This window comes from Pseudoliparis swirei, chromosome 23 (genome assembly GCF_029220125.1).
Source record: "Pseudoliparis swirei isolate HS2019 ecotype Mariana Trench chromosome 23, NWPU_hadal_v1, whole genome shotgun sequence".
Classification (NCBI taxonomy): Eukaryota; Metazoa; Chordata; class Actinopteri; order Perciformes; family Liparidae; genus Pseudoliparis; species Pseudoliparis swirei.
In genome coordinates this window covers 19,983,285-19,999,788 of record NC_079410.1, presented here as the reverse complement: position 1 = coordinate 19,999,788, position 16,504 = coordinate 19,983,285, and the positions used below count along the sequence as shown (strand labels likewise).

Sequence of the window (16,504 nt, the reverse complement as noted above, 5' to 3'; positions counted from 1 at the left end):
AAAAATAATATAGAGAGGTTAAATAACATTGGGTCATATTCATATTGAAGCAGGCGACAGGAGGGTGAAACATTGAATCGGGTCAAATTGACCCGAAGGCAACACAAGGGTTAAAGCCCGACGTTAGCTTCTCAATTGCATCCACACCCTCAAAAAACATGAACGTGTTTTTCATTTGAGAGGACGATCTTGCTGAACAGATTTCTGCAATATCCAAAATGTACTGACAGATCACCCCTATTGGCTCTTTTGTGGAGGGAACCAGTGCAACGCTGACTTCCTGGATCATCCCACCAGTTCCTGTTCGCGACCACACAATTCCCCAACAGTTCGTGAGCCGAGCACTACACAAGCTTATTTGCTCCCACAAGTCACTGAAAATCTAACACTGATTATTTCCTGGAGGTCAGAGGTGAAGGTCGGGAGCTGGTACAGTAAACAGGGACCGGTAATTGGTCAGCACACAACAAACGTTTTTAAGAGCAAACACCTCATTTCAAAAGGCATGTCTGTACAACCGGTAACAATTTGTATGCTTGAAAAGTGCAACATTAGATTGGATTTTCACGTGACAGAAAGAAAAAAAACGTTCGCAAATGTTTGGGGCAATTATTTGTGAACCTTTTTTTTCCCGGTGTTTTTTCAGGATGACAAACAAACAGAATATTTCTTTGAATATTGTATAATATCAGCAAGACGACAGAGTCTACGGCCACACGAGTGGCTCTATCAAGGCGGTGCTTTGAGGCTCGATGCTCATGCCAACGTGCCAACATGCTCACGGGGACGTTGTCGACATGCTGATGTTCAGCAGGTGTAACGTTCGCCTCGGCGTGTGTCAGCATGCTAACGGCTAATCAGCATGACAGACAAGGTCTTGAAAATATTGAACTAATTGAAAGTTTGACCAGAAGGTGGTGCTAGAGGAGAAGAATTCAACCCAACTTAATTCTCTGGAAAACATGAAAAGAAATTATTTTGCTTCGCATACATTATCGGCGATAACTTGAACAGCCTAACGGAGGCGATGTGGTATTCAGTGTTTTTAATTGATGCGACCAAATGGGAGCTTGCCAGCAAGCTGTGTTATCTCGATGAAGACATGCACAAACTCTGAATAGTTGCCGTGGTGAACGAGCGGCAAAATGCCCCATTGGTCCGTTCAACACACCGTCTCACATTGTGTCATCCACATGCAAAATATGAGCCTCATATTTGGAATACCAAAAAGTCATCACCAGCTACTGGATAGTAGTCAAATTAGAATCATTAAATCTGTAATCATATTGGATAAACAGAGACTGTTTGGACAAAATGTCTTCATTTGCTATTTCCACAACTACATACATTTTGTGACCCAAAAAAGAAATTGCTGTGTGTCTTTGACTTTTTGCAACTTATTCAATTTGTTTAGAAGAGACATTATAATTTAAAAAACAAAAGAAATCAATACAAAAAAAATCTGTATGCAGCTGACCCAGAACCTCCAGTGGTCTTTGGGTTCCAGAAGGAATGATGTGACCTTTAATACCTCAGCAACACTTTTGTATTCGACCCATATTTGGACTATGTCAGGCATAAATTCATAATACTGGCACTGGGGCCCTCTCCTTTGGGCGGGATACAGGAGATGTGGAGTGTGTTTGCATGCACACGCTTTTCTGAACGACACGTTGAAATCTAGTTCAGCAAACATTTCCTCGAGGCAACACCATCCTCACAACGAGGCTCTACGAGCCGATCAGAGGGCTAATACTGAGAGAAATATCAATACAAATAGAAATGGCAACGACTAAGTAGGCTACATCAGCAGATATGGAGTTACAGGATTAAAAAATCAGAAAGGCTAACTAAGGAGCTAACGTAGATAAGTAGCTAACGTAGATAACTAGCGGTTATAGCCTGACTGATACCGATACCGGCTGCAGAAGCAAAGAATGGTCATAAGATTGATTAATTTCATAAGACGCTGAAAAGATCATTGTGAAATGTACTGAATACTCAAAGTTAAAGTCTGTGTCGCACTGAAATATTACATACAAACAGAAAAAACTGTCTGACCTGCATCAAAATAAAGTCGGTTACTTCGAGACGATAAATCAGTGGCGCCTGAAGGAATCGATCAGACCTCTTTCTTTCTTTCTTTGTACATAATTGTACCACTCTAGGAGATTTGGAACCACAGTCAGACAGATGGATTTCTAAGTCAAACACAAAATGCTATAAATTCAGTAGTCTTTAAATTCCAAATTCAGTAATCAATAGCTTCTACTTCAAACAAATAATTTGAATTATTTATTAATTTCTTTACTTCCTTAGTAGCCAACAGTGTTGGCTAATTTGAACTGATAAGTAAGAGGAGCTAGTTCAGAAATACCAACAATAGTTTGAGGTCCTTTGGGAACAGTTACTTTTAAATATTTTGCCCATAAATGAGCACAAACTATTTATCTTTATTCAACATCATACAGAGTTGTTAAAAAGCACATTTAAGCATCTTTGTTTGTTTACTTATGTATTTGTATAAAAGTATGCATATATATATATATATAAAACTGTCAGATACATGGTGAACAGATTCTAATTCTTTTTTAACTCTCAGAAGTCTGGCATCGCTCAGAAACTTTGAGCTCCACCCACTTCGAGTTCACCTCGACCAATGAGAGTGTTTGCAGAGCGGCGTCGCCTCCAGGAAATGTTTGCCCGTCTGATAAAGTGCACCTCAGGAGATCATATCTGTCGTTCATATCCGCCGTGAACTGAATATTCAGTTTCTCGTGACGCGAGTGCAACCCGAAGCTGTAAAGCTTCACAACACCGATGTGCGTATTCAAAATAGCATAATACGTTTTTTTGTTGTGAAAAAAAAAATCCTGCATGAAGATTTCTGAAAAAACCCTGCACCAACTGAAAAGATGTAGTCCATGACTGATGAATAAACAGACGGGTGGTGTGCATGTAAACCCACAGATACCGTAGTAAACTCCATCAGAAGCTCTCGGAGCGCGCGGTCGACTCCTCGCACCCTGTTTGCCGTCGATGTTGATAGAAAAGCGACTGAATTGGGGAACCACTTCCTGGTCGTTTGGGGCTCATCGCACCGCCGGACTCTCGGCCGTGGGACCCAAAAACACTTTTAAATACACGCGTGGGATAATATACAAACGGGTTGCCGCCACAGTTCAGCCCTGAAGAGCCGGCCGCCGCCTGATTCCTCCCACCGCTAGAAAAGAGGAGGCCAGGGGGGGGGGGGGGGGCTGTTTTTGGCCCTAATGGGAAATGTGTCGGCCATCTTCTTTTGTAGTTTCTATTACTTAACTGTCAGCAGGTGGTGGCTATTTCCTTTCAAAGTTGCCGTTGCTGCTGCTGCGTGTTACTAACCGAGGCTCCACTTCAGAGTGTTGTCTTTTCTCTTCGACGTGTTTGTTGTTTTCCGGTTGCTGTGGTCTTGTCCTCTCCGTGAGAATCCAGTCCGGTCCCCCCCCCCCCCCCGGAATAAACATTGAAAAAAGGGAACGCTTTTCAGCAACCACCTCGCTTTAAAAGTCGCACGACAACAAGCGAAAGACGTCCCCGGTCCTTTGTTCCCGCTGCGTTCTGTGTCACCCTATAAAAGCACTTTGTGACGAGCCTGTTCAATAAAAGCGCTTTTTTCTCATATGAATTGGAATCCGGTGAAGGTCATTGGAAGAGAGGAGAAGCGGATCGTCCGGTACGTGACGCACTGGGTCGTCGAATGTGGTGGTTTTTTTCTCCGCGTTGATTGCCGAGCCGGGAAGACACACAAGGAGGATTCTGGGTATCGCAGGGATTGGCTGACAAGAGCACGGACGTCCTCCCATCCAGTCTCCCTCCGCCCGCCCCTCCCCCCCCACTACCTGTCCGTGCAGCAAATGGTTGATTGGAATAAAATGAGTGAAGGCGGAGCTCCTCCCCTTCCGGTCAGACAGGTTGTTGGGCGTAGCAGCAGTCTAGGAGGGGTTGGGGGTCTTCAGGGCATCCACTTTGGTCTCCAGGTCGTCAATCTGTTGAAAAGCATTCTCCGATCAGACAGATGAGGTCACACAGGAAAGGTCACTGCTTTGACTGGAATTTAAAATGTAAACAACCAGTAGCAAGGACCGGTTATTTTAAGAAAAGCTGGATAAGCGCTGCATTTTTTTAAAAAACACTCCCAATGGAAAGGAGCGAATTTGTGGCGTTTCATTTCGTGAAAAATGTTAAAGTGAACAGATAATAAATAAAAACACAGGTGACTATTTTTAACTCACCGTTTCCTGCAAGTTGTCCGCCTCCTCTTTGTGTGTTGCCTCGCTCTCTTCTTCCGCCCGACGCTGAGCCGTCTCCTTTTTCAGGTACTCGATCTCCCTACGGCACACACACACACACACACACGAGCACGTTAAAGCTTCGATGTCTTTCTCTCCGTCTCTCTTGAAACCGTGAATGCATCTCTGCTTGCTTACTTCTGCTGGTACTCTTTGATCAGCCTCTTGGCTTTGCTGTATTTCCTCTCGAGGGTTTGGTACTGACCCTGAGTTTCCTTCAGGTGTTCGTCCACCGCCTGAAGGACACACAAGCGCACACACTCCGTGTATTTACACACCGTCAGTGAATACATTGAAATATGAACACATGTGAGCTGACAAACCTTTTGGAAAAATACCATCACATTAAATATTAATAATATTCTCTACTCCCACGAGATTTTATATTCAGCCCGGATCATAACTACCAAATATTAGTTTCAGAAACTCTTTCCGGAATTCCCAATTCATATATGTTCTGTATACTCGGATGATGTTTTTTATTGACATTTATTCTGACATTCTGGGTTTTGTAGCAACATTGATTTTAAAGTATAATATCAAACACGGAAGTGCTCCATAATTAATTCAAAATAGCATGTAATTCGTCCCGCTGGGCAAACAGGAGAAAAATAGCTCGATGTGGTGAAAAATAGTGAAACGTCACATTTAGAAGGCGGGGTTTGGATTGAAAGTGGGAGTTTGTGCTGTAATCGCCACACGGATCAAAAAACGTGTTTTAATGGACTTTAATGGGGACATGTTTGTCTTTAAGAGACATGAGTGTCTGTTTTTTAGGCGATGCAGTTTAATATATAGACTTATTATAGGAGCTGAGGTTAAACTCTCAAAGTTAGAAAACAAACATGACAAAATCCATTCTTGAACAAGGCCAAAGTAATTGATAAATTGCTACCTGATGGTTTTCTTCTCGCTTCTCTTGACCCTTCTCTCTCTTGAATTACCTTACACAGCGACTGTGCCTCCATCCAGTAGCCCTCCAGCTTCTCCATCCTCTCTTTACTGTCCCGGATGTTTTGCTCCAACTGAGCACGCTCCATCCGCCAACGCAACTTATCCTGCTCCGTATGGGCCAGCTGGAGGTCAAAAAGGAGGAGGAGGAGGAGGTGGTGCGTGGGAGGCAGAGCCAGCGTTAAGTCAGCCGTGGTTCTGGTGTTATATGATTGATATGATGCACTGTGTTTCTGTCCCGCACACCGAGAAGAGACAGAACATTCTCACCTTCCTCTTCAGCAGCTGGATCTCCGCCTGCGTTACTGCGTGTTTGATCTGGAGCTGCAGGTGGAGAACAACAACAAACACAAAAGGCACGATCGGTTTGGAGAACAGACACACACACACACACACGAGTGAAGGGAACCAATCAAATCGTTCATTCCAGCATCCTATAGGGTCAAAAATCTGGCGCACCTCCTTGAACTTGTGCGCCAGCTTCTCGGGGTCCAGCTCCACAGGAGACAGCGTGTCCTGCTTCTCGGCCAGGTCGAAAACCTCGATGGAGTTGGGAAACACGGGGCTCATCTCCTCCTCCTCGTCGGTCGCATATTCACCCGTCTGCAGAGTAGAGACGGGGGAAAGATGAAGAGGAGAACTCTGCATTCGGCGATGCGCTCACTTGTTTTGTCGCCGAGAAGATTGATACCACTCGGCTAATATGAAGCTAACGCTAGTTAGCTTAGCTTAAAAGAATAACACATTAAAAAGGGTAAAGGTGAACAACAAGTTGTGGTTTCATGCCAGGGCTCAGAGCCGCTTGTTGAGCTTTAGAGGTGCCGGTGGGCACATTTAGTCAGCTTTGATAAGAGCCAGGCTAGCGGTTACAGAATGTCTTTTAATGCTAAGCTAAGCTAACTAGCTTAACATGAGGACATGAGCTAGCTACAGACATGAGGAAGACAATAAGCTTTTCCCAATTTTCTTTAAAATGTTACCTGTAGATAACAAGTTAAACATAAACAAAGTCCACCCCCCCTCTTCTGCACCCCACTTTCACTCCTTTCGCTCCTCATAAGTTGTATGATATCATTTTGAGAGTATGTGTCATAAAAAGGGTATAGATATCGACAGGAGCCTTTTTAAAGTACATCACACCCTGTTCCTCCACCTTCCATCACACCCTGTTCCTCCACCTCCCATCACACCCTGTTCCTCCACCTTCCATCGCACCCTGTTCCTCCTCCTCCCATCACACCCTGTTCCTCTACCTTCCATCACACCCTGTTCCTCCACCTTCCATCACACCCTGTTTCTCCTCCTCCCATCACACCCTGTTCCTCCACCTTACATCACACCCTGTTCCTCCACCTTCCATCGCACCCTGTTCCTCCTCCTCCCATCACACCCTGTTCCTCCACCTTACATCACACCCTGTTCCTCCACCTTCCATCACACCCTGTTCCTCCTCCTCCCATCACACCCTGTTCCTCCACCTCCCATCACACCCTGTTCCTCCACCTTCCATGACACCCTGTTCCTCCACCTTCCATCACACCCTGTTCCTCCACCTTCCATCACACCCTTCTCCTCCTCCTCCTCCTCCTCCCATCGCACCCTGTTCCTCCACCTTCCATCACACCCTGTTCCTCCTCCTCCCATCACACCCTGTTCCTCCACCTTACATCACACCCTGTTCCTCCACCTTCCATCACACCCTGTTCCTCCTCCTCCCATCACACCCTGTTCCACCACCTCCCATCACACCCTGTTCCTCCACCTTCCATCACACCCTGTTCCACCACCTTCCATCACACCCTGTTCCTCCACCTTCCATCACACCCTGTTCCTCCACCTTCCATCACACCCTGTTCCTCCACCTCCCATCACACCCTGTTCCTCCACCTTCCATCACACCCTGTTCCTCCACCTTCCATCACACCCTGTTCCTCCACCTTCCATCACACCCTTCTCCTCCTCCTCCTCCTCCTCCTCCCATCGCACCCTGTTCCTCCACCTTCCATCACACCCTGTTCCTCCTCCTCCCATCACACCCTGTTCCACCACCTTCCATCACACCCTGTTCCTCCACCTTCCATCACACCCTTCTCCTCCTCCTCCCATCACACCCTGCTCCTCCTCCTCATCCCACCTCCTCTTCCCATCACACCCTGCTCCTCCTCCTCCTCATCCCACCTCCTCTTCCCATCACACCCTACTCCTCCTCCATCACCCTCCACAGTGACCGGTGAATGTGAAACTCCCTGACCTCCAGAAAAAGAAGAACTGGTGTCAGAATCAGAACATTTGACTTAATAATTGTTATTATTATGATTCATCGGGCCTCTTGAAACTGGAGCGTGTCCTCTGCGCTGCTGAGCGCCCTCTCTGTGGCTGTCGAGTCCGATTTGCGGACATTCCTACATCGCCACGTGGCGGTCCTGGTGAGACACTGCTGTCATTTTCAAATTAGAAATCAATTCGTTCTAATTCCTTTTATAGAAGCTCGCTGTAAAGAAATTATAATCAGGCCCAAAATGTGCAGCAAGAGAGTAACCGTCGAACATGAACGCTGCATGCACCTGCATGCATGCACCTTCAGCTGATGGCCTTCAGTGACATTTTCAGCCGTGAGTTTGATGGCACTGACTCTGCCGCTCTAATTCCCCGTCTAGTCGTTGCTGTATTTACGTTCAGCGCCGTTCGACCCGGTGTTAAGGACCGTCAGAATGAAATGCATTTTGTTTGGGCCCGTCGGTTCGAGCGCCGCCCACCTCCTCGTCGTCGTCCATGTACTGCTTGTATCTCTGCTCCATCATGTCCCGCTGCCACTTCTCCTGCTCCAGAGTCTGCTGGATCAGCTGAGCCACCTCGCTCTGCTCCCCCGGCTTCTCCCGACCAATCACGAAACTGGGAGAGAAAAAAAAAATGAAATAAAAAAGGATTAAACACGATGTCACGATGATAAATACAAGAAACTCAAATGCGCGGCGACTGCAAAAGCCGGAGACATTATTTTTTTCCAGTGCAAATCTCACACACATGCAGAAAATCAAGAAAATAATGTATTTACATCATTTCAACTGCAAAAAAAGAAGATTAAATGCATCCAGCACGAACCTGAGAACTTGATCATGCACCAACCAAAACACCAGCGAAATATGCAATTTATATCACAAGTCTGTTGTCAGCGCTGTACTCATTGAGCAAAACTATTATGGCTCGTATTACTTACTTTTAATGGTTTTTATTACTTACTTTTGACAGTGTGTATTACTTACTTTGAAAGGTTTTTATTACTTGCTTTTAATGGTTTTTAATACTTACTTTTGAATGGTATGGTCTTCTTAAATTTAAAATGATGTACTGTAACTTTGCCTACTATTAACAAATATACTATGTGTTATTGTTTTATGTTTTATGTTGTATTGTCTGTCAGGGGACTACGGATGCAAATTAGCTGAAGCTACACCCGAATGGTGACATTTATTTTTTAACTGTACATGGTCCCTTTTAAATAAAGATAATAATTATTAAAAAACAGAAGAAAAAAACACAGCTTCAAACCCCCAAAATAAACAGCACCCACTGTAAACACAGTGTGTGTGTGTGTGTGCAGGACAGACAGAGACAGAGTGTGTGTGTCAGACCTGATGGTGCCGGTGGTGTTGCGGAGGACGGAGGCAGCGAGGCTCTGAGTGACACCGACCAGGCTGGTCCCGTCGACCTCCACGATGAGGTCGTTCACCAGGATCCTGGAGACAAAAGCAGCAGCTGTGTGAACGCCATGACGTCTCACCGTCAACTCTCATCATCACTCGTTTGTGTAAGACTGGAGGAGAGCGCACTCGGGGGGAAGGAATGAACGCTTAATAACCTCAAATCTCCACCACTGATGGAGAAAAGAAAAGGAACCTTTTGATGCTTGATTCATGTGTGTGTGCATGATGCAAAAATGGGTTCTGGTTTTAATATTATTATTATTATTAGTGTGTTTTTCACTGTTATATATAGTGTTTTTTCCCATTTTATGTCATGCATTCCATATCTAATATATTTTATAGAATATATATCATATTTTTGCAAGAGTGTTGTATATTTTCTTCATCGTAAAACACTTAATGCTGCATTTCTTGTAGGAAAGGTTTATTAATATGATTATTATGATGCTTACATCCTCAAAACGTGAGGATTTGAATAACAGTGGAGATTTATAAAAAAGCAGAATCGTCGCCGTGGAGCCGAGGCGTGTGGCCTTCAACGTTACGTCATCTCTGACGGCTCGCGTCACACAAACGGCTCCCCGTCGGCCGCCGTGGCCGGATGAGGTCCAACGGCTCCGTTACTTGAACCGGATTCGATGCCGCAAGTGAGGTGCCGGTGCAGATAAGGTGTCACATCCCCCCCCCCCCCCCCCCCCATGAGAATTGCTGGGCAGGACTCGTGGAGGCCGGGTGGACAGGGTACCTGCCGTCTCTCTGGGCAGCTCCTCCGTCGGTGACCGTCTTCACAAAGATCCCCAGCTTCTCCAGACCCATGTCGGCTCCCGCCCCCATGCCGATGATGCTGATACCCAGACCCTCGCTGTCTGGAGACACACACACGCACACACACACACACACACGCACACACACACACACACACACAATTTAAATATCACCGCTGACTTGTATCTTGCATCTTTATAGATTTACACAATGACTTTCCCGTCTTCCTCTCCACTGCGTGCCATAAAACACACACACACACACACACACACACACAAGACGGTTGCTGGTTCCCATCCGTTACCTTCAGAATTACACGCTGCTAATTAGGCTAATCCGCGCTGAGTGTAATCCCATAAAGGGATTATGGACTTGTTAGGAGACAGTGAGCGTCCAACTACTCAGGCCCAGTCGGCTGTGTGCATGCGTGCAGTTACACAAGAGGCTTGACTCCCACTGGTTGTAAAGGTGTGTGTGTGTGTGTGTGTGTACCTTTCACCAGCTCTACAGGAAACAGGTCCAGCTTTTCCACTCGTTTCTCCAGCTCGTACTCGGCCGACGCCGCCATGGGGTCGACGTCGTCGTTACGCCGATCATAGTCCTCGTTGGAGTAGGTGGTGAACACCTACACGGGGCGGGGGGGGCGGGGGTGAAAGGTCAGCAGTGTGTTACAGTGGTGCACGAGTGATGATGATGACGTTTATGACAAATATAGTGAATGAATGTATCATATCATCATCATGTGAGTGATCATGTGGGTTTGCAACTCCTCGTCCTAAACTATTACAGCAGCTACATTTGGTCCTTTCTGTTCTACAGCCGTGGGATTAATGCAGGAGGTACTGCAGTTACCTTTTTGTTTTTTTACAAAAGTATGTAGCTGCCCGATCATTGCGGCGTGTCAGTCTGTATACTTCGACATCTCCTTTGAAGGAACGGCGTCACGACGTCTCCCTTCCTCGTACATCATCAGCATACGTGTCCCGCAGCGGCCCAGGACCAACGCCGTCTGCGTTGTCTTGATTGGACCACAGGAAGTCCCAATCAGATTCGAGCCGTTGCACCTTTGAGCGAGCGGCACCGGGCAATAAAACCAGCGATGACTAATATTGCAGTAAATAAATAAATATTTTTAAACTCCCTTTCAGAGGATGGAAAGCCTCAAACTTTTCTCCTCTTTTCTTCCATTCTCCATTGCGCCCCTCCCCCCTCTCTAGAAGGTCAGCAGCATCTGTCTCCCCGGTGACCATCTCCACGATCCCGTGACTTTGTTTCCGCGGCAACCGCAGGCTTGCCCAGTGCGAGTTTGGCACTGACCCGCTCTCTCTCTCCTACCTCCCCTCTCCCGTCTCTCTCTCTGTCTGTCTGGCAGATATGCTCATGTTTGTGAGACGACATACAGAGAGAGGCCTTTTTGTGTAGGATGTGCTTGTTACAGTATATGTGAGTGTGTGTGTGTTTGGCACACACACACACACACACTGTGACACAAACAGGGTCAGAGGGCGTGATTGTTAAACTGCTTCCTCTCGTCATGTTTCCTTCCTGTTGAGTAACTTTAAAGCTGTCTGTGTGTATGCATGTGTGTGTGTGTGTGTGTGTGTGTCCGTCCATGAAGTTTGAGACTTCCCTGGACACACACCCTCTACCAACACAAGAGCACACAATGAAATCACAGACAACAGGTGGAACAACAGCAAAAATGGAAAGCTCACCCCTAAAACGCAGTCAGAGCTCGTGGGAGCGTTTCAGTTTGATCCGTGTCGTTGTGAAGAAGATCCACACCGAGACCTGATTCATCAACGGTCCCTTATAACGCCCTACCAATACTACAGATACACTTGTATCTGTAGTATTTTATACATTTTATTTCAGTATTTCAACTGCTCATCTTGTATATTGCAGGCCTTTTTGTTTCCTTTCTTTTTTGTTCAGTCGACTTCAGGGCCGTCGGTGCCAGATGGATATTCGTGAGAAACACTGCTATCACACTCCAGCTTGGTTATGGTCAACACAAACGATGTCGCCAGTGTCAACGATACACAAAAGGGTTTTCAATTTACAAGCAGCAGCTCACCACTTTATTCCTCACTCACATGGATTTTGATTTCTGTGTTGTTGTAAAAGGCGACGACGCTTAAACGCCACCGAAACTAATATGTTTACCTCATGTTTGCCTGGCAATGAGTTTCATATTTTGGCTCCAAAATAAAAGCTCTGAAAATATAAGGGGCAGTATAAATTGACTGCAACATACATATATGTATATCTCTCTCTCTCTCTATATATATATATATATATATATATATATATGAGTTTGGCAGTGTGGCTCCACTCATGTGACGCTCCAATTTTGACAGTTTTTGTCCACTTGGAAATTGATAGAACGGATCACCAATCCCTCCAAAATACCACATTGAGACACCAAGGCCTTGGTTTTCAGTAATTGAGCGGCGATCGATCAGAAAGCCGCTCACTGTCAACAGAAATGGAGAGCAGAACCTCCGAATGACCTTTGGCCTCGAGTGTGTGGCTGTAAAGCTTCATGAGGCTGTGGAAACATCTCACACTGTTACGGTCAACAAATAAATACACAAATAAATAGTCAGAGTGAGTTTATATGGTGGGGCAATTCACTCTCAAAAGGATGTTGTGGTTTTTGCAAGTGTTGTCGCTGTTTCCATGGAAATGCATGGCATCTGACTAATAACTGGAAAATAAATCAGTCACGTCAGCAAAATCATTCTGACGAAGATATCTGACAGATATATACTACGTATATATATAGATATATACGTACATAATATATACATACACATATATATATATATATAAATATACATATACACATGCACACTTATATATACAGATATATACTTATACAAAAATATATTATATATATAGAGAGAGCGAGATATACACATATGTGTATGTTGCATTCAATTTTTACTGCCCCTTATATTTTCAGAGCTTTTAGTTTGGAGCCAACATATGAAACTCATTGCCAGGCAAACATGAGGTACAAATATTAGTTTTGGTGGCGTTTAAGCGTCGTCGCATTTTACAACAACACAGAAATCAAAATTAACAACAAAACCACCAATTTTGCTCCAGCTCTGGCAGTCATAAGATACAATGTCGTCATAGAAATATCGGGGTAATATTTTTACTGGATTGAGCACGTTCTGAATGAGTACCTCACCAATCAGTTCGCTTGGTCGGAACTATTTGTTAAATAATAGGTCATTTCCAAAAGTTTTTTTTAAAATGGTCTCGCTAAAATGAACTGGCTCCATTATCACAGCTGATGACAGCCGGGCTCATGGGAACCATAAGAAGCTCGGCTTTCTATTTTATAGTCAATTCATGTGCCGAAATATTAAAATATGCGAAAATAACACATTTATATGCATGCAAAGCAAAAAGGGGAGACTTGTGGGTATCAAAGAACCCAGTTTCATTCACATATCTTGAGGTGAGAGGTCAAGGGACCACGGAAGATTTACCCCTCGCCGAATTTTCGCCGAAGTTTGGATCAAGCAATGGATTCATTAGGTCGTCAGGTTTTATGTGATAACAGTATATCTGCCATCTCCGAGAGACAGTTGTCAGATTGTTTCTCAAATCCAAGTCACTTGATAAATCCGTTAATTAATGCTGCACTTAAACAGAGCGGCCAGTGTTCAGACTGAGCGCCGCGTGTTTCCAAAGGCACTTTACAGCTTGAATAGCAGACTATTTATTGATTGGAATATCCCTGGAGATGGGCATAAAGAACCAGTCATGATTAGTTATACATCATCACAGGGTCGCTCGGCGTAAGTACATCCTGACTGTAAATAAGATCGTGGATCGGACCTACATACACGACATAATAACTTCACGCTTAAATATAATTTGTGTCATGTTAAATCGACGGCTTGAATAATGAACAGAAGTACTTTGTCAGAGTTAGTTCCAATTCTAAAAATGTGAACATTTGCAAATATCACGCACTTTTTTAAGAGGGGAATTGAGTCTGGACTCAAAGGAGAGGAAGTTGTATCACAAATTCATTGAATTTGATTCAAATGATATTTAAAAACTCCATTCGGGTACCTACAAATTCTCCAATAAATAGCGATATCCTCTAAATTATCACAAAACAAACTACATTAGCTGCTTTACAATGTCATACTGTGAGAATAAACTAAACTGCTTCAGGGTTTTTCTAACTTTCGTCCTTCGGTTGCCGAAAAAAATCGAGCCGAGCATTTTATTAATAGAGCCGTTCATGCTGCAGGTGAAGAAGCCAAAAGCCTCCGGACGTTCCAGTCACGACACCACCCCAATCACACTTTTATCATCTCAATTAGGATGTAGTGCATCCCGAAAATCCTTGAGGAAAATAGGTTGACTCAATTAGCTATTCAGTTCACATCAACACACACACACAAACACACACACCTGGTGTCATTTCTTCCACACAAAGCTCCACTTTGTGGTTCTTATCAATCAGCTTCCCCTGCCTTTGTGTGTTTTTGAGTTGGTGTGTGTGTGTGTGTGTGTGTGTGTGAGTACACGTGCGTTTTCAAGGAGAGCAAACACACCCGGCTAAATTCCAACAGATTTTTGCAGAGGCACAAAGGTGGCCTTGTGCGGGCCTCGGCTCGGTCCAGGCTGTGTGAGGTGAGCAGCGGGACCACCGAGCTACAGAGACCGGTTTCCTCCAGGCTGCGATTGATCATTTATTACTCCTCACCGATTGTTGCGTCATGAGAAAGTGTCGGATGATCAAATGTGGGGCCTGTTGTTTTTCTTCTTTTTTCTTTTAACAAGACGACGTGCCGCGGGGGCCCGGTGAGAGACTAGCTGGGTGCCGGAGGAGGTTTGTGCTCTCTTGATGTCAACAACAATTATCAACAGGTTTTGAAAAAAATTGCGCAACATCAGCCAACGTGCCGAGCCACGGAGTCTCAGTTCAGGGGCTCAGTTACCTGCTGCCGGACGCATAACGCCGTGAGGCGAGTCACACTTTGTCTCTCATTCTGCTTTCCCATGATATTCTGTCATGTTAAATCCTTTATGGGTGCTTTTCAAATGTCCAGCATTAAAATGTGAATTTGCAGTGAAGTGTAGAGGGACAGTTTGAATAGTCTGTAAATCTCCAAGGCTCAGTATTCTTTTCCTTCTTCACAGCACCAGTTATTCTTTAATGTCTTATATATACAGGTAAACTTAAGTTTTCTTTTTTTATCATTCATTAAGTAGTTAATGTGATGCGAGTAGTAGGGCTTCTGTGAAATGCTAACGTTATTGTTTTTAGTACTAACAGTACTTTTTTTTCATGCTAACTTTACCTTTTTAAACAGCTAACGTTCCGGTTTTAAACATGCGGACTTAACTTTTTTGCAACGTTAATGTTTAATGCTTTTTTTAATGTCAACACATAAAATCTAATGTTGCTTGTGTGAGGTGGGATTCAACTTTTTACCTGAGCTGCTTGTGTGTTTAAAAATTGTTTATGGTGGGACACCATATAAGCCAGACTATGGCTGTGTCTACTACCGCGCACTTGAGCACTTCGAGCTGACTTTCAGTGTTCGAAGTGCGCCACTGAAAAAACCAGCAGAATTCAGTGCACTGAAAGTACCCAGATGGTGCACTGCAAACGGGCAAAAAATGTAGTGTAAAACGATGGACACTACTCGCCCTAAACGGCCGCCATCTTGGCTACGTATCGGAAGAGGAGGAGCCCTTTCGCCAGCTTTTCATTTTATTTCTAAAACAATGGCGGACAGCACAAGCGGTAGACCACGAAGCTACAGACCGTAAATGTAAGTATCAGCGGTAATTACACATTGTACTGGTATTACAATGTACTACTAACATGCCATTCTCAGATTAGTGAGCATACCTAGGTAGCATTAGATGCCATTGGATCTGCATGGCAGTTATGATAAGCTAGCTGGGTCCTCTTGCCAGTCCGACGAAGGTGCACTTTTATCGGACACTTTCCGCTTGACGAGCGGGGGCAGGTCGGCTCCAGGCGCTTGCTCCAGCGGCAAGTCCGACGACAGATATCTATGTCAGTCATCGGACAGTGTTAAACAACGGCTGTTCTGTTAACCAATCGAAATAGCAATTTTAATAATGGATTAACAATGGATATGCTCAGTTTAATAACAGGTTAACATGACACCGCGTGCGTTTGCCCACACGCCGCCCGATAATTAATACCGTTACGATAGCTATCTAAGCTTATCCTTCTAGAAATAATTGTAGCTTTCAATCATCGTTGTGTGGTTTTTTTTTAATGTCGTGTATGTATTAATTTTAATGTAATCGTGGTCTGGGACAGAGCACTGAATGGCTATCCTATTTCTGTTTCCTGCCCCAGAGACGTTTCCTGGAGGTGCTGCTGGTCCTCTGCTGCCCTCCCGACATCTGCATCTGGCTCCAATGACCTCTGGCACCTCACATCCACCTCCAGGGCCTTTAAGAAGATGGACCGCCATCGCGTCTTCAGTATCCCGAAGGACCTCTCCACAACACACCTCGCCTTTGACAGGCAGCAGTTGTAGCTTGGAGGTGGTTGCGGACAGGCTGCCTGAAGGGGGTCATGAGGCAGATGGGTTGGGACAGGCAGGGATAGCCACCATCCCCAAGGATACAGTATCCTGGTCAGGGCTCCAGACTAACTTTTTTAACTAGGAGCACAGTGGCCCCTAACTTAAAATGTTAGGGGCGCAAGCAGAACATTTAGGGGCGCACACA

General features: G+C 44.9%; 1 protein-coding gene across 2 annotated transcripts in view; it reads right to left on the bottom strand.

Moving 5' to 3' along the window:
- Window positions 1-1,030: 1,030 nt before the first annotated feature.
- The window catches only part of LOC130189368 (neurabin-2-like), a 29,621-nt gene continuing 14,147 nt past the window's right edge, over window positions 1,031-16,504 (bottom strand). The window contains exons 6-15 of one of the 2 annotated variants that reach the window (XM_056408172.1): window positions 10,241-10,373; window positions 9,729-9,849; window positions 8,912-9,016; window positions 8,036-8,171; window positions 5,739-5,882; window positions 5,550-5,603; window positions 5,273-5,404; window positions 4,467-4,564; window positions 4,272-4,368; window positions 1,031-4,025 (exon numbers count right to left, since the gene is read on the bottom strand). In XM_056408172.1, the coding sequence (XP_056264147.1) occupies window positions 3,972-4,025; window positions 4,272-4,368; window positions 4,467-4,564; window positions 5,273-5,404; window positions 5,550-5,603; window positions 5,739-5,882; window positions 8,036-8,171; window positions 8,912-9,016; window positions 9,729-9,849; window positions 10,241-10,373 (1,074 nt within the window). In that variant the 3' untranslated portion in view covers window positions 1,031-3,971. Of the gene's footprint in view, window positions 4,026-4,271; window positions 4,369-4,466; window positions 4,565-5,272; window positions 5,405-5,549; window positions 5,883-8,035; window positions 8,172-8,911; window positions 9,017-9,728; window positions 9,850-10,240; window positions 10,374-16,504 lie in introns of both variants that reach the window. The other variant, XM_056408171.1, reaches the window with a different exon arrangement.